The sequence below is a fragment of the Rousettus aegyptiacus genome, unplaced genomic scaffold (genome assembly GCF_014176215.1).
Source record: "Rousettus aegyptiacus isolate mRouAeg1 unplaced genomic scaffold, mRouAeg1.p scaffold_m13_p_4, whole genome shotgun sequence".
Classification (NCBI taxonomy): domain Eukaryota; kingdom Metazoa; phylum Chordata; class Mammalia; order Chiroptera; family Pteropodidae; genus Rousettus; species Rousettus aegyptiacus.
The window spans coordinates 132,319,362-132,337,242 of record NW_023416307.1 but is presented as its reverse complement, the minus strand read 5'-3'; the positions used below and the strand labels follow the sequence as shown (position 1 = coordinate 132,337,242).

Below are 17,881 nucleotides of genomic sequence, written 5' to 3'. Positions count from 1 at the left end.
AATGGGCTTTGACTCAGGCAGCCCAAGTCCCAAGTCTGTGTTCTACACCTGGAGCTAAGGACCCCACTGTGGAATCTGAGCTCTTGAGGGTAGAAATTGTACCTTATTTTTGCAGGTTTTAACATGCACGATGCCTAGCAAAGGCGAAATGAATGCTTAGGGAAAGGAGGAAAGCTCAGCATTGCAGGAGTTATACAGAGGCTTAGACATAATCTTCTCGGCCCTCGGGTGTTTGGATTCTTCCATGTGGATATCTTATTCTTTTTCTTTTTTAGTTCCATTGGCTGCAATTCGTTCCTGATCCCTTAGAGCTAGGAGAGGCCAAGTCCTCAGACCTACTTTGCTTGGCAGTACCAGGTGGAAAGGAGGGCATTTGCCAAGAGCCCTGGCTCACATGGAGAGCCCTTGCTATGCCAGCTAGTGCCAGCCTTGCCTCCCTAGGCCACGGGCCCCGCTGCTGCCCTGGCCCTGTTACATGGCCATCTCTATCTTTTTCAGAGATCCTACAGAGGCTTTTGAAGTGGCAATGGCTCCAATGATCAGAGGGGCTTCTGGATGCATGTGTTTTTAGAGGCTCAATTAGTCTTTCTGACAGCCTGCTCTGGCCAGGGTCTGCTGGCTTCAGCCATGTTGACATCTTTGCACTTGGAACAGATCCCCTGGCTTTTTCATATACTCTGCCAGGCAGCGAGGTATGCCGTGCTAACTCTTATTCATATTGAGCCTTCATTTTCATCTGCGTTCCCTTGACCTTGAATTTTTTTGGTGATCTTCTTGCAGGTGGTAGTTAAAGTTAAGCTAAATCGTATTGACCCAGAGGCCAAAGATGGGTTGGAAATGGGGAGAGGACACTTTAGTGAACTGGTTGCTTCTTTGTTTGCGGTTAAGTGTCCTGGGCAACGAATGACCCAGGTAAGTCCGAAACCCAGAGAAGGTGGGAAGGGGCCAGCCAAAGTCCCCTTGAATGATGAAGGCCTTGGAGTAGTGTATTTCCAAGTGCAGATTCCTCACCATCCTGGCGGCGGGGACTCCCAGATGTACAAAACATAGTCACTGCCTTCGAGGAGTTTTCAATCTTGCTACAAAGACCAAGTGAATAGTAAAATAATTCAAGAGATGCGGCATTAATATGTTCATATGTTGGGCAGTTTTCAGAGTGTTTTTCCACATATACTAGAGACCTGGGTTATGTATCATTCAGCTTGGGGGAGGTGAGAGAGAGTGGAAGGGAGAATTATTCAGATCTCGAGAGAATGACACTCACACTGCATGATCTAATGTACATAGTGAGGTCATTTTTCAGGTGAGTTTTCCCATCATGTAAACAGGCATTTCTAAGGATAAATGCACCCAGAGAGGGATCTGATTCTGTGAGCTACAGAAGAAAAAATTAATGAGGTGCATTAAAATGATTGGCCACAGGGAGTTGTTTGTGGCTTATCATTTGTTTTCTAGGTGTACCTTAATTAAATACATATTTCTTCAAAATATATAGTGCACTAGCCACTGGGCTAGGTTTTGGGAATTAAAACATTCAGTAGCACAGTTCCTGCTCGTCTAAGGCTCCCAAGTTTGGTGGGGGTGATGCCACTTTAAAATTTGAAAAAAGACTGGTTACTGTCATCTAGTCTCTTTTCAAATTTCTCCAGCTGTTTAAAAAATGTATTTTCTTATGGTTGGTTTAAAGCATTTGACTGGAAACAGCTGTTCTGTTTGTATTTGATAAATAGTGCAGACCTTCCTTTAGCCCTCATATTATGCTATTGCTCAATCCAGTGACCTAGTTTCGAGTTTAAGGAAAGAGCTATGTAGTAGATAAATAGCAAAGTGATAACTGATTAAGAAGTGCATCAAGAAGCAATTTTGTAAACTTTTATCATGGAAAATTTGCAAACATATACGATAAAGATGACAGCAAAAGCAAAAGAGTCTGGCGGTTAACTCACTGGCTAATGGATTTTGCACACGATGAAGCTGGACACCGCATTCCAGAATGTGGTCTTATAAGTCCTGCTGTCGTTATGTGTCTTCCGACGGAAGCTGAGGCTTCCTGGGAGTAAACAGAGGCCTTGGCATTCCAATCTGAGAAGACCAGTGACTTGTTCAGGGTTGTAGACCCAAGACAATGATCATTGTTGGTGCCCTGAATATACCCAATTCCTTGGATGCAGTGCATGGCCTCGCAGTGGCCAGCTGTCCCAGTCGGTCAATGCCGGTTCTGTGCAGAGCGCTGGAATGTTTCTTTTGTTGGCACTGTGGTGTTGTAAGAGCCGAGTGTTTGGGGGTTGGAGAGCCGCGAGGGGGACTGTTTGTCCACATGGTCCTGGTGGGGCCATCTCTCTGGCTAGTGGTCCCTGGACATGTTGGCAGCTCTGCACATAGTCCCCAAGTAGAGAAGAAGACTATGTCTACAGAGGCAGAACCAGAGATGAGGGCCAACCGGGCCACCTGGCTCCTCTACTGGAAAGAAAAGAGAGAAACAGGAGATGAGAGTAGGGGATCAGAGCTTTGCCAGGGGCATGCCCTGCCGAAGGTCTGATACCTTCAGGTCCTTGACTCCCTCCCTGACTGTGGTTGTGGCTGAGGGGAGGGAGATGCTGTTCCAGCTCTGGCATCCAATTCTTTATACACCCACCTCTCTGCTCCTATGTTGTGTCTTCCTTCTGGGAAACCAGCAGCTACTCATTAGCTGTGAAGGACTGTCATGAGGCATAATTACAGAGCACGGGATTCTTACCGTGTTCAGTATTCCAGTTCTCCCCTACCCTTGCATAAAGCAGCGCTCTCGTCTTCAAAACGTCTGGCGATGATGATCAGGCCACCTGTCGTGGCTGGTCCTGCATTGTGTATCTCAGGAAGAATGAAATGGCTTCCCTGATGGGGTGTGTGTCTTTCTGACCTTGAGATAGGAACACGCTGATGCTTCCTCTGTCCTGGGAATGACAGTGTGGGGGCTGAGGCAGAGACAAATACATGTGAATGGACTTGCAGAGAGGAAGACACAGCTCTGCCGAGTTGAGATGGGGCAGAGGGAGTGAGGGGATCTGCTGCTGGGGAGGATGTGTGGCTGGCAGGGCATGAGAGAAGGTAATCTGAATCGGGGTTGCTGGATACCCAGACTCTGTCCCTTTGAGTTGACCATTTTACTTGTTAGGTTCTAGAAGGTTCATCTATAAAATGATCGGTCTACATTATTTCCATCTCCTTGAGCCCCATTGCATGCAGCACTGAAGTTTTTGAGCAAAGGGTGCCAGCCAACTTAGGCCGAGGAACAAGTGCCATGTTCACCGAATGGGAAGCCCTTTGGTACAGTTTGGGTGTGCATGCTTGTGTCCAAGGGTGAGTTGCAGGTGGATGCCTAGCACATTAGAGCAGCAAAGGAAGATTTGATCCTGGAAGAACCTCCCCTGAAGCCTTCACCTGCAACCTTGAGTCAGACTCACCCCTGGTGAGGCCGAGGCCCTGGGTGACCGTGTGGAGTGGGGATCGTCCTGCTGGAAACTGGGTCACGCACCTAATTAGATGTCTAGGACTTTTTCCCACACTCAAGGTTTCACTAGAAGGTGCCCTCGAGCTTCCTTTATTATGGATTTTTAGATATATGGCTGTAATATAGAGCAGGAATGATGATGCCGTTTCGATAGACACAGACCCGAGATTACGCACGACAGCTGAGACCGTTTGCCCGCCTTTATTTCAGTGTTTGCACGGTATCTAGGCCAGCCGTGTCCAGTAGCTCTTTCCATGATGTTGGAAGTGCCCTGCGTCTGCGCTCTCCAGTGTGGGAGCCACTCGCCACGTGTGGCTGTTGAGCACTTGAGATGTGGCTGGATCGACTGAGAAGCTGACATTTTAATTGATTTAATTGTTATTCATTGTAACTGTAAATAGCCACATGTGAGCCAGCGGCTCCTGTATTAGACAGTGCAGTTCTAGAGAATCATAAATAGGTCATTGCAAATGCTAACTTTTTTTCCTTTTTCCTTTTTATTACAGAAATTTCAAAAATATACAAAATAGGATAGTACGATAGAGCCCCGTGTACTTACTCTTCATCCAGCTTCTGCCATTACCAACCCAGGGCCAATCGTATCGCCTCTTGACCCTTTCATCCCTCTCCCTCATGTCTGGCTGTGTTATTTGAAAACAGAAAATAGCTTTTTAATTTCTGTTTATAAAAAATATCTCATCTTTAACCTCAGGACAGCGCAAAACTCTTTGACCTTAATGTTTTTGCCAAATCCCTTGAGAGTCTTTCAACATTACAGTGCATCGAAGAGCTCCGTGCCCTGTCCACTGACACAGCTGTGGGCCCTGTGTTATATCTGTTACGACTGCTCAGTGTTTTCTCATATTTCTCTAAGGAGAAATGTACACCGTGGGTATTTTATTTAACATTTTAGATCATTTAGTATGTTTTATGTTCTACAGTTCAATACATTAACTGATAACGGCTGAAGCTGTACGTAGTAACGTTTGGGACTGAGTAAGAATTGATGTCCCATATGTTCAACAAATTTTAGATCTGTGAAAAATGGATCCAGGAAAATTGAATTTAATAGAAATAATGAAAAACTCCATGGCACGAGCTATAATTAGTAAAGTTTGATGTGAATAAAACTGTTTAGTGGCTCAAATTGATTTGAAATAGAAAAGAACTGATCCTAATGAAAATAATTTTGACTAATTAAAAGTGAAAAAAATTAGAAGCACTGCATATAAAAAGTCATCAAGAAACTAAATGGGCTTAATGGAATTCTCTCTAGAAAATGCTTCTGATTAAACAGCTGGTCCAGAACATCCTCGGGGCAAAATGGTAGTGCCCGCCTCTGGCCACTCTTCAGTTTGACCTCATACGGCGACAGTTCGAAAGGGCCGTGAAAGGACGGGAAGGTTTCAGAATTGAAACTCTCAGTTCCTCTGGCAACTGCCAGTCCCTAGAATTGCCCAGAATCCAGATGGAAAACTGGAGCTCAGATAAAACTGAGAACAGAGGACCTGTCCATTGTCCTCTTTGATGTTTACCCTGGACATCCCTCCCTGCCTGAGGCCGGCAGCAGTTTTGATCACGCTCTCAAAGGTTTTCAATCTTCCTTGGATGGCTTGGAAAGGAAATCTGGGACTTTTCTTCATGAGCTGCTAGCTGGGGGATTGGGTTCTTTCCAGTAGCACATACAACGACATTCACCTGTATTATATTCAATTAAAAAAAAAAAAAGATGTGGGCTTCCCATCGGTGGGCGCTGAGTGTAGCAGGGACGTTTTCTTGTGGGTGGGGGCTGTGTGGCCAGAGCGCCAGCCTGGCAGGAGGAGGCCGGCCGCCCCGTATTTCCGGGGATGCTTCCGTTCTCCGTGCTCTGTTGTGCCACGCGGACGTGGGCAGGAGGGCCGTTGCTGACCTCACTCAGGACAGCCTCTGCTTCACCCAGGCTGGCGAGTTTCTGATCCACTTTAGCAGGAAGGTGGGGCACTGCCGTCTTCCATCTCATGCCCCAGTGTGCAGGTGTTCCTGGAAGCCTCTTGTTGTTCCATAGTTGTCCCCATCACGCCCTGGGCGGTGCATGCAAATGGCGTCCACTCATTCCTGAGTAAACCAGAGAATCCCTTTGGGCGATTTCTAGTGCTAAAGGCTTTAAGAACAAAGTGGGGAAATCAAGTCACCGGCAGCCTGTGCCCTGAATGGGTGTGTGGTTTTGGTAGATGGGGGAATTTTGACTGCCTCCTGCTTCCCTGTGTCTCATTTGGCCTCCTCACTCTCCTGTGAGTGGGGTCCATTGTTCCCAAGAGCAGGTGCGGAAATAGCGTTGGGGTATAGGAGAGGTTTTAAGCTCAGAAAGTGTTCAGGATCAGCTTCTGGAGGGAATATCATACTCTCTTGGTGGCTGACATCTTTTTTCCCTGAAAACCCCAACCCATCCAGATGTATTTAGCAGTGGCCTTTATTGGGTGGAGAAGTGAGACAGAACTTAGCTTTATCAGTACCTTTGTCAGGAGTTCGTAGCCCCAGGAGGTGGTGGTTAATAGAATGTTAGAATGAAGGCTCGGGCTCTGAGTCTTGACTCCACCCTTGGGAGCTGCTTGACCTTGGGCAATGTATTTAACCTTTATGAACCTTGGGTCTCCTTAATAAAGCAGAGACATGATTGGACTGATCTCTTAGGGCACTTTTGAGATTTAAATGAGGCACTGTATGTACTCAGGACACCTTATGTGTATTGTCTGACTCAGAATAAATGCTCAAACAGTAGCACTATCCACACTTAAGACTCTTGTCAGTATGCAGGTACTAGGTTAGTCTCGTCTTATGGGCTCTCTCCAGGACTTGGAGCCACCCCAGCTAGAGTACAATTTTGGGGCTCCAGGTGACAAGACCATTTTTCTCTCTTTCAATGTCCACGGCTAACTGGCTGGTGTGTTAGTGACACCTGTAGGAGGTTTCAGTGGCACTTGCGTGAGTCACAGGTGGGAGGCAGCAATCCTGCACACAGTTTGAGTTCCCATCTTACCTTTTGCTCCTTAGCAGCGACTCTTGCTTTTTATTAGTAATGGGTAGACTGTCCACTTGTCCAATGATTATGTCATTGCTGAAATTCCCCAGGTTGGCAGAAACCACACAGTAGAGCACTAGGGGTCAGGGGCTCTGGTTTCCTGGCTCTGGCCAGCCACCATATAGCAGGTTGCCTCGCTTCTCTGGGCCTTCCTTTGAAAAACAAAGGGATCGAACTGGGGGGCCTGTAAATTTCCTTCTACTTTGAACCATTGTTGCAATCAACGCAAATGTCTAGATGCTCTTGTTCCTTCCTGCAATGGATTATGGGGCGGAGTGGAAGTCGAGTCAGATGACCATGACTGCAGACTCTCCTCTGGCAGCCTCGACAAAGGCCAACCTCTCTAACACCCCCTGCGCACCACCGCACCCCCCCCAACCTCCCACCCTGGTGATGACTGTGGAACACCCACGTGTTTCCTAATGCTTCACAGTCACAGTTGGGGCCAGTGTCTAATGAAGGTCACTTATCAATCTCATTCATGAGTAGCCTCTTAAAATTCTCTCTTTTAGAGCTATTTCCATGAAAGCCATTAGTGTTCATGAGTCATGAAGATATTTAAAATTTTTCCCGGGTTGCGTCTTGCAGCTCAAACCCAGCTCTGCTAACATTTTCCTCTTTGGTATTGTTCTCAGTAGAGCCTCAGCTCTTCGATTTGCTAACTGGGCTTCTCTGCTGTGAGTGAACTAACTTCCAGGGAGCTTGTGTATGTAGGGCCCTTGTTCAAATAATGTATTACTACTAGGGCCTGGGTCCTTTGTTAGAGTTTGAAGGTAAAACTTTGTTGGTTGTGCCAAAGATTTCTAGGCATCATCTTTCATATGATGGTGAGAACCAGCTCTTTTGGGGACTGATAAGTTGGCTTCTGACTTTCAAGGTCACGTGTCCTATTATGGCAGTGGGAAGCATTCCCACAGTTAAGCCCTCCTCCAATGTATGTGTAAACTCTTGGATACCACCTGAATCTCCATAGCCTAGCCTGGGGGCTGATACCCTTTCTTTGAGGGATCTTCCCTAGGACTCCTTGGAGAAATCATACTCTTTTCCTTACATGCCCAGAGTGCTTTACACTTCTTTGACTTGTTACCATCTGTCTTGAGTTGGAGTTTGTAATGACACGTCTGTTTATCTGACTAAATCGGAACCTCTGAATTTGGTGTGGGCCCCCCACCTCCAGAACTCAGCCTCCAGAAGGTACTTCTTCAGTGTCGAATGGACCATGTCCTGCTAGTGAGGGTGTCATAGAATGCTGCTTCCTTGTGCGAGCTGCCTGGTTCTTCCTTGTGAACGTTTTAGGCAGCATTTTATAAAATGCCTTTCAAAGAGGCCATGAGCTTTGGGATCTGTTAGGAAGCGCCAAAAGTTTGATTCCTTGGGCTTAGTAGTGAAATGGACTGTGAGCAGCCAGAAGGAACATTCATTAGTTGAGGGAGATTTGACCAGTCTATGATGGATGCTGTAGTCACTGCTCTCAGGTTTGCAGAATGGCTTAGCTGTGTCGAGGGGAAGATGTGTTATCATTCAGGTTCAGATTTGACTGGATATAACAGAAGGGCCCTAAACAACACTGGCTTAAACATGAGACTTTATTTTTTCTGTCATGAAACAAGTCAGGAGGTAGGCAGTCTAGGGCAGGAACCTAACTTACTGTTTCTCCATCCTTAAGAGAGTTCCCCCATGATCCAAAATGGCTGTCGAAGCACCAGCCATCGTATTAATATCCCAGATGGAAAAACAAAGGAGCACTCCTGGAAGTCTCACTCTGTTCATTTACATCTCTGGCTAAAAGTAATAGGGGTACTAGTTACAGTGACAACTGGGAAGTAGAGTCTTTAGCTGGGACATCGCCTTACGCTGAGACGTAAAGGCTGTATTACCAAGGAAGTTGGAGAGAGGATGAAGAATAGGCAGTGGTCCAGAACAGATGCCCAGCACTTACTTGAATGACTAAGTGGATGAGTGAGGGATAGATGCCATCTGGTTTCTGTGGGTTAAGTGTAGACTGAACCCTTATATTAGTAGGATCCATGATGTGACAAGGAGGGGATGCTTCTGATACCACCATGCAGGAGGGAAGGAATGTTGTGGAGACTTCAGAAACTCAGTAGGAGCTTGACGGAGGGCATGTTTTGCAAGGCCCCATTCAGCTGGGCTTCCTCTGCTACTTTTTTGTAGAGATCTGGTTCCCTGGTTTGGAACTCAACAGATTCATGGGAGCAGGTGAGGAGGTGCTGGCTGGGGTTTGGCACATTTCAGAAGGTCTCTAAGTTTTTGTTGTTTGAGGAAAGAAAAGCTTTCTAAGCAGAGAGACCAGGGGGAAGAGAGTTTACCCCTAAATGTTGCTGAACCAAAATACCAAAATTTCCTTATAAACATGTACAGATTCCTTCTTAGAAAATGTTGGAATTCTGTGGGGTTCATTATTGTGGGATGGTGTTGGTTTGACACCTGTAGGTCGTCTGTGGTGCAGGCAGCTTTTAAGTGACAGGTCTCCGTGCTTCCGCCCTTCCCCTGTAGCACATCTGGGCAGTCGGAGGGCCCCATGAGGGCTGCCCTCACGAGGGAGAGCCATGGGTGATCCCTGCAGGGACGGAGTCTAGAGCAGTGAGTTGTGTTGCTGAGGGCACATTGCACTTGTCACTTCTCAATGGGTTGGTCATTTCTATAGAGGGCGGGCCCCATGTCCCCAGTATGTAGCGGAGGCATACCTGCATGGACGTGTGGCCACCAAGGCACACAACCGGTCCACAGCAGGCAGGTCCCTGGGCCACTGGTTGAAGCTTTAGCTTGGCATTCATTCAGTGAAATCTGAGTCTTGTCAAGTCTCTCATAGGTACTATGTTTCATAATGCTGTTTTCTCCTGGCCCCTCCCATCAATCCCACTTTCAGAAATCATCTCCATCTTCAGTTCAGGATCATCTTCATTATGAAGCCGTCCTCAATTCCTCTACTGGAAGTAATTTCTCCTTCACATCTCCTTACTCTCCTTTGTCCTGTGACACTCTCACACACGGCTTTGTATGACAGACTTCCGAATGTCCGTTTCAGCTCCTTGACCACATAGTCATCACCCGGAGGGTCGAGTATGGCATCCAGTCCATGTTCACTGAATGATGGAGAGTGGCACTCATGGGGGTCCCAAAGCTGTTCCTTGCCCTGGGGGCTGAGGGGCTCCAAGTCTGATTTTATTTCCCTTAAGCATCTTCAAAAAATGTCCTCAGCCTGTGGCTCCTGACAACTTCCTCTAAGTCATGTGAGACTTGCTCTGGGCATGGGAGGGGGCCATGTTGCTCCCTTCCCCTCCTCAGTCCCAGGGGATGCCCCGTGGGTGTCCCCCCAGGCTTATGTAACTGATGTGAGGAGCTGGTTAACCGAGGACGGGCCAGCATTCGGCAATGGCTTGCCCATGCTCTGGTGGGGAATTCATCGTGTCCCTGTGAGAGTGGTGACTGGAGGGTTGGTTGCTGGATTCTGAGGCAGTCACATGGCCCACTCTGGGGGAGGCGTGTCTGCTGTATAAAAGAATTAAAACATAGTTCCAGTAAAAAAGAAACAGTTGAAATAGATTTTAATAAGATGTTTTGTTTAAGCCAGTATATCCAAATCACTGTCATTTCTTTGGTCAATATGGAAATTATTAACTTTTTTTGTACTAAGTCTTTAAAATTTGGGGTATTTTATGCTCAACTTGGATTAATGACATTTCAAATGTGGCTGGTGGTGGTCTAATATGGTCAGCCGCAAAGTATGTTGAATCTCGTACTTGATGGTCTTCGAAAGCAAATGTATATTGAGTGTGGGTCTGTCTGGCAGAGTGACAGCACGGGGGTGGGACTTGCAGTACCCGGAGGCTGGCCACAGCTCTGCCTGTCACCAGCATTGTGGACTTGGGGAAGGCCCGGGTCTCTCAGAGCCACGGTTCCCACCTGTAGAACGACGCCATTGGACTGTGATCTCCCAAGGCCTTTCTGGTTCTGACGTGTCTCGAGTGGAGCCATGGATCTGGGCAGGGATGGTGTATCCACTTTGGCATCATCGCCAAATGAGAGCTACTCTATGGAGTGTCCTTGTTGGCCATACTTGGCGCATGAGGGACTGGTTTGCCATCTCTGACTCTCTGGCCGAGTTAGGCACATTTATCTAGTCCATTAGGTTCCAGGCTGTGAAATTTGTCCATTCACCTACCCATCCAGCATTTATAAAGACTAGTTTATAAGGAGCCAGGCCTGTTCCCAGAATGTACAGCCAGAGATGGACAGGGCCCTTGGGATGCTCATCTTTTGGAGCCCCTGCCATTTCCTGAGGTCTCACAAGGGGTCTTTTTCACACAGGCTCAGCTGGAAGCTCAGAAAGCCACGCAGGACTTCCAGAGGGCCACAGAGGTGCTACGTGCCGCCAAGGAAACCATCTCCCTGGCCGAGCAGAGGCTATTGGAGGATGACAAGCGGCAGTTCGACTCGGCCTGGCAGGAGATGCTGAATCACGCCACCCAGAGGGTATGAGTCATAGGTAGTGTGTGCCTGTGTGTGGGGGGGTGTGCTTGGAAGTGCACACATGCATCTGTGTTTGCAAGTATCTGCGTGCATGTGGGCGTCTGCATCGCGGTGCCTGTGCACCGTGGGTGGGTGTGAGAGCATCCTTCACATTGCCCCTTGTCCAAATGATCCACTGGTTCTGGTGAGCTCTGTGCGCACTGTTTTCCCCATGCAGAGGAAGCAGGCTCCCAGGCATGTTGCCTAAAAATGTTCTCTGAAAGGCACAGGTTATCTCCATGGGGTCTCTGTTAGGCTCGGTACTAAGCTATAGTCTGGGATGATTGTCGCTTAGTGACGGGTATAGCTGCTCCTTCCGTGTGTTACTTGTCTGTTCAGATCATCCTTGAGGGTCTTGATTGTGGTTGGGGCTTCCCAGAGGAACTGGGGTCCTCTTCCACTGAGACCTAGGGATCTCTTGGGTTTGGAATCCAGGTGGAAGACCTTGATTAACAGCCCCAAACCAACTGGCCCTGGCCCTAGGGCATGTGTGTTATCAGCAGGAAGGTGGGGCTGTGTTGGATGGGACATGAATCCTGGGGGCTGGGCTGGAATTTGGGGAGCCAGCATGTGGACAGGAAGTGGGCTGTGTGTGCTCTTTACCCAGCTTTGACTCCTGGCTTTTATGCCATCATTGTTTGGCTCTTTACCAGCTCCCATGGCCTGCTCTCAGGCCACGTTGTTCCCCGAATCAGAAGTGGTGGGACAGCTGCTTGGCTCGGCCGGACTTGTTACCTCGAATGGGTTTCCTAGGAGTCTCTCAGAATGTTCCAGATGCCTCCTTCTCTGGGCTGTTCTGCTGCGGGATGGGTGGGTAAGCCGATGTGTGGTTCCAACAGCCCCGACTAAGGGCTTGGATGGAGGGGTGGCGTAGAGGGGTGGGGGCTGCCGCTCCGGTCTTGACTCCCTGAGAGTCAGGAATTAATGCCAGCAGCCTCTCTCTTTTCAGCGTCATCTGCCACAGGGGACCTGATAATTAAAGATGACCTTGTGCTTCTGTAAATAGAAAGCCCCGACACACAAACCTCTGTTGACTCTCTACTGCCTGCCCCTCCCCCTGAAGCCTGACACTCCTGGCCCCGACATGTGGCCCTGGGCCTCCTGCCCTCTAGTGGACGCTATGTTCGAAGAGCCAAACTGGCTGGAATAGCTTTCCTCCTGGGTCAGCTGGTGAAACCCAAAGTGGAGGCTGGAAATCTTGAAAATTCACAAGCCACAGCCTGAGAAATGTGAAAAGGACAAAAAAAAAAAAAAAAAAAAAGAAAAGCTCCTTCCAGGAAATTAACCAAAGGCCTGACTTTCCTTTTTGTCTACCCTCCGCCCCAACCGGAGATCCAAACGAGCCATTGTGAAGCCATTTCAGAATCACTTAATCTACTCTTTAAAAAAGAATAAAAATTCTTTTTTTTTTTTTTTTCCCCCTTAATAACTCCCAGGGCCCTAGTGGATGGAGAGTGGCTGGTCACGGAAGAGTCCCTGTGACCTCTGTACGACACAGCTCCCAGGAACACTGCTCACATCCTCATCTTTGGGAGTGATGGTTCTTGGGCTTGTGCTGTACGCCCCTTGCTGGGTGACACCAGACTGCCCCGGGGCGCCTGATGTTATGAAGGGCTCTGTAGGTTCTTGGGAGGGTCATCTGAGGTGTGCCCTCACTGAGGCCACCAAAAGTTTTTTGGTTGTGGGGGTAACCACTGCGGATTAACAGGTGTTTTGGGTCACAGGCCAGGATTCCCACCCTGGGGCTACTCTTGCCAGATTTCTTGACAGTTGCATGGGCCTGAAATGCTGTTCCTTGAACTGCTGAGGGAGGAGGAGAATTTTTCAACTGACACCAGCAAGAGATAGGCTGGTGGCAAAGCTTTCTCTGACGATACGCTTGAGTCACTGAGAAAGTTGGCCTACAGTGGGTGCTCTCTCTGAGTTCTTTGATGAATGGGGCAGCTGCTCGTATGTGTGGCTCGGCTGTAAACTTCCTTCTGGATTTAACGTTCCCCCAAATAGGGCTCACGTCGCCACTTCCAGAGCTCTGTGAGCCTGGCACACTCGGCTCGCTGAGTGCTGGTTGATGGAGGCAGTGAAGGGTCTAGAATATGTCCCTTGCCTTGTCTGACTTCTAGATGCTCCAGGAAGCTGGTTTCTTTATGAGGAGGGAACCTCATCTTGCCCTCTTCTGAAGAAAGTACCAATTAAGGGTTTAGAGAAAGACCCAGAGCTCAGAAAGGTCCAGGGCTGTCTTGAGGCAGTGGTGATAATTTGGGCTGCATGGTCCCCCACTTCAGGCACGGTGGAAGAGCCCTGGAGTCCCCACATTCTTTGCCTTAGGCAATCAGTGTGTCCTCTTCATTTCCCTCAGACTTAATAGTGACATTGTAGTCATACTTGGAGCCATGGCCGCTAGGAGATTATAAGCGATGCCAGAAATCCTGGTTTTCTCTGTTAGGCTACATGCAATGTCACAGACAGGGACAAAGGGACAGTTCTCTGCTCAGGGCTGGGGTCAGAGGGGGCCTTGGAAGCCTTAGGCAGTGAGGCAGAGCTGCCAAGCCCGCATTTGAGTGGCCCCCTGGGGATGCGGGGCCTGGAGTCCGTGCTGCTCACTACTTGGGCTTTGGGCAGCAGCGGCCCCTCCAGCTTTCTCTGTTTTGGCCTTGAAGTGGCCTTTATGGGAAGAGGCCTTTATGATATAGTTTTTCACCCTCTGGGAGAGGAGGCGTAGCATCTGGGAGGGAGGGATTGGCTTTTCTGATGTCTGCCCAAAGAGACCAGATCGAGGAAAAAGAAAATGTGAATTTTAAATGGGGCGGCATGGACTGCTTTTGAGTTAACTGGCAGCAGGCAGCTCCTGGAGAGGACAGGACACAGCCAGCCTCCCCGCCTAGGTCCCGGCGTGGGGTTTGCCTGGGCGTGCTGCTCTGAGCCCTGGGAGGGCACATTCCCGGAGGAGCCGTCCAGGCCAGCTTTCCGGGTGCTGGTGGATACGCACCACCGTCTCCCACACGGTGGCAAGAAGCCACCCTCTTGAGTACCCCCTTGCTCAGGGGAGCAGTAAGAATCACAGAACTGCCTGAACGAGCTGTTCTGCGGAAAAAGAGAAATTGCCTTCCCCGGGGGAGAGGAGACTCTGGTCTTAGCTCCAGGATGTTGGGGTTGTTTGGGGTCGTAAGGGAGGGTGGAACAAACGCCTCTGGGTTTGGAGAGGGAAAAGCTGGAGTGGATGGTGGAGGAGCCATGCTAGGTGGATGTCTCTTAGTCAGTTCGGGTCATTCTGCTGGCATGGGCCCCAGCGCGGAGGCCGTGCCCAGCCTGGCCGGCACACCCCATTCGGTGTGCATCGCTGTCCAGGCAAGAAGCCTCAGCTGCTTGAGCATCTTCAGTGAGCTACAGTGAGCACGGTCTCTGGGAACTTTGGGACCCCGCTTCCTGCCCTGGGACTCCCAGGAAGGGACCAGTCAGGCACCCCGGACCCACACCTCTCTGTCCTGTCAACCTAAGAGGTGGTGGAGAGGCCTGTGTCTGTCACAGAATCCTGAGCGCAGGCTGGCTTTTTTCTCCTGGGTCCACTGCCCACGTGGCTGCCCAGGGCTTGGTGCAGCACCAGGTCTGGCTGCTTAGGTTGACTGAGCCTCAGACCCTGCCATTGGGCAGTGGTCACTTTGGGGGCAGGCCTGATAGGCAGGAGTACATTTCTGCAGGTTTTGGTAGCCCCAGGAATGCCCAGCTTTTTAGTTCTATAGGCTGGGATGATGTACCCACACGTTAACAGGGAACCTATGGGTCCTCCCCAGGACTGGGTCTCCTCTGCTGAAGAAAGTTCTCAGCCATCATGAGGGAGGCCACGACTGTGTTCATGTCGGATAGTTATTTCCTTTGGGAGCCTTTGAGCTCTGGGAAAGGAGCCGGGAAGCTGAGTACTGTCCCCTGTCGTCTTTGTGAGTCCTGTGTGTTCATGCTATGAAGATGGCAAACGGAGCAATGGACGTGTGGCTGGACATAGGGAAGAACTGCAGCCCGTGCCAAACCTGTGTCGGCCCTTCATGTCCACTGCCCCAAATGCCACTCACTGAAGACCCCTCTCAAGAGTGGCCCTGCTGTCATGTCCCCGCCTGAGCTGCCGTGGCCATCCTGACAGCCCAGTTCCCACGCTGCCTTGAATGACAGCCACCGCAGTTGGGTGCGTCTATACCCTGTGAGGCTGGCAGCCCAGGGGGAGAGCTCTACTGTGCCCTGCACACACAGTAGGTGCGTATTTGGCTCCGAATTGAACATGATGGTGATAAAACTGAAGAACGTGGTGCAGAGATGGAGGCAGATGCTTGAAGTCCAGATAAAATCGCTGTCAACCTGGGCTTCAAAGAGGCAAAGGTGGCCCTGGGAAGGCCCAGAGTGAGGGGGTGGGCGTCTTGGGTCTGAGTTGTGTGTGCCCAGCTGTTTGCTCAGTCCGGCCTTAAGAGACGTATCACTTCCTTCCATGGTTCACCTCCTTTCCCTGTGGCTTCAGCCTTCGTAGCTGAGCCACTCTGTGCCGCCTTCCTCCCTTGTCCCCCCTTCTTTCTTTCCCCATGCTGTAGCACACAGCTCATTGCCTGATTCCAGACTTAGATGGAGATGTGACCAATGGCATGCTTGGTGGCTTTCTCCTTAGAGGCTGAGCTGGGGCTTGGAGGAGTCTTTCTCTTTCAAGAGCCAGAGGTTATGAGTACGCAGGTTGGGGGAGATCGGGATGGGACATGGTACATGTGGCTTAATGGGGGTGAAGTAAGGGACAGCGACAGGCTTGCCATCTCCTCGGTCTTCATCAGCAATGTTGCCAAGGGCTTGGAACTTTCTGAGTGTTTAATTTTAGAGAGCCTTTGCTGCTTTTTGCAGACTAGGGGCTGACAGTTGAGAGCCCCTGTGTAGCCGGTGAGAACTCTGCTTCTTGCAGGGACCCTTCTGTGCTGTAGCCTCAAATCATAGCCTTTCTGAGTCAGGCTATTTAAAATGCTTTCAGACAGCTCCTTAAAGGTGAACCTTGCCTCAACTCCTTTCATAATGGAACAGATCCTCCCCAATGTGTTTGTCTTCATTTGTCTGTTAAATTTGGGGTTTTGAGTTTCATGAAGGTTACACCAGTAAAACCTGAAAGCCTAAGATTTAAGACATTACTGTGCCCAAGCTTGGGACATCTTTTGTGCATTCTTTTTCACTGTGAAATCTTTGGTGTTAGAAGCAAAGGGAAAGGATTCTCCTCGCCCTTTGGTCTTAGTTGAGGAGTCATTTTGGCAGCACGTCACATGTCAGCTTAGCTCAGTTCTGTCCTCTTTCCCTTCTCTCTCTGGCTTTAATTCTACTGTTTAATGCTCATTTTAAAGTCTTTCATATTTTTTCTTGATACTTTAAAAAGTCCTCATTGTAAATAAGTACATAAACAAACAATCCGAGGGCTGAGTGTGCCTCTGTACAGCAGGGGATGATCGAACATCAGCTGCCTCCTGCCTTGGGCTTCTCTTTTTAACCTCTACTTAAAGACAAGGTGGTGCCCTTCCTAAAATTGTCCTGCTGGGTCTGAGGGAGTCAGGACTAATGACCTGAATGCCCTCTGGCTCCTCTCTGATGCTTTCGGGGTAAAACAAAGTACAGCCCTCTAGCCTCACCTCGCTCCTGCCTCTCCAGTTCATTTTATAACATTTGTGTGAATTGTAAGTAGAAGAGGGGAAAAAAGAATTCTGAGCTGCTTATGTGGTCTGAGCTGCTATTTATTCCTTCATCATCTCTCCTCAAGGCAGGCCTTGGTCTGATGCTTTTAAGTGAGAAAAAACCTACATTGTCCCGTGTATCAGGGAATGAGCCTTTGAGCTGCCGTGGTTTTGGCCATGGAGGGCTCTTGATTGTTAGCTCATTTTTTATCAACAGGCTATCAACAAAATGTTCCCACTGGAATTTTGCACCCGGAATTTTGACCAGTCTCCTGGTCATAACATTTTGTAACCCTCCAAATTTGCTATGAATGCTTTGATTTTAATTTGTTTAAATGTGAGGTTTAACATTCCTGGATCCTGGCTGCCTTCTTGTCCTGATGCTGCCATGGCTGGTTTTGCTGGACCTCCCAGTTTTTTGGTGTCTAAGTTCCCATTGGTGCCGTTTGCCCATTTGCCTGTCCAAGCAGGAGAGCAGAAGGAAGTGTACATTGATTGGATCAGAGAATGCTTCATATTTTTCTTTGATTTTTTAAATTTTTCCTTGTTTTCTTTCCTGCCCATTGCTGTATCCAATTTGGCTATGTAGTCCTACCTGATGAAACTGTTCCAAAATAGAAAAGCGGGGGAAAATAATCATATTCTATATGGAATTTAGTTTAATCTTAGTCTGCCCACTCACTCCCTCAATATTTAAAAAAAAAAAAAAATGACAGTACGTCAGGAGGGACTGTTCTGGGTTGGGCCAGGCTGACCTCTGCTGTCGTTTGAAGGTCATGGAGGCTGAGCAGACCAAGACAAGGAGCGAGCTGGTGCACAAGGAGACAGCAGCCAGGTACAACGCAGCCATGGGCCGCATGCGGCAGCTGGAGAAGAAACTCAAGAGAGCCATCAACAAGTCCAAGTGAGTATGGGCACGAAGGTCTAAGTGTCCCTGGGGCCGTGTGGTTGTGCTCCTCTTCCGAATCTTCTCAACCTTATATGTGCTTTGCTCTCAGGGACTCGTCTCATCAGGGCCCCTGCCCAGGCTCCCTCTGCCCCGCGGCATTCTGTGTAATTCCCACAGGGAGAGGGTGCTCGGTGGGGCTGCTCCTGAGAAGCACAGAAAAAGGAGCTTCAAAA

The 17,881-nt window shown here is 49.0% G+C and overlaps 1 protein-coding gene across 1 annotated transcript in view; it reads left to right on the top strand.

Moving 5' to 3' along the window:
• The window catches only part of SH3BP5 (SH3 domain binding protein 5), a 61,454-nt gene that overhangs the window by 37,859 nt on the left and 5,714 nt on the right, over positions 1-17,881 (top strand). The window contains exons 4-5 of the mRNA XM_016140250.2: positions 10,881-11,045; positions 17,533-17,663. Of these exons, the coding sequence (XP_015995736.2) occupies positions 10,881-11,045; positions 17,533-17,663 (296 nt within the window). The remainder of the gene's footprint in view (positions 1-10,880; positions 11,046-17,532; positions 17,664-17,881) is intronic.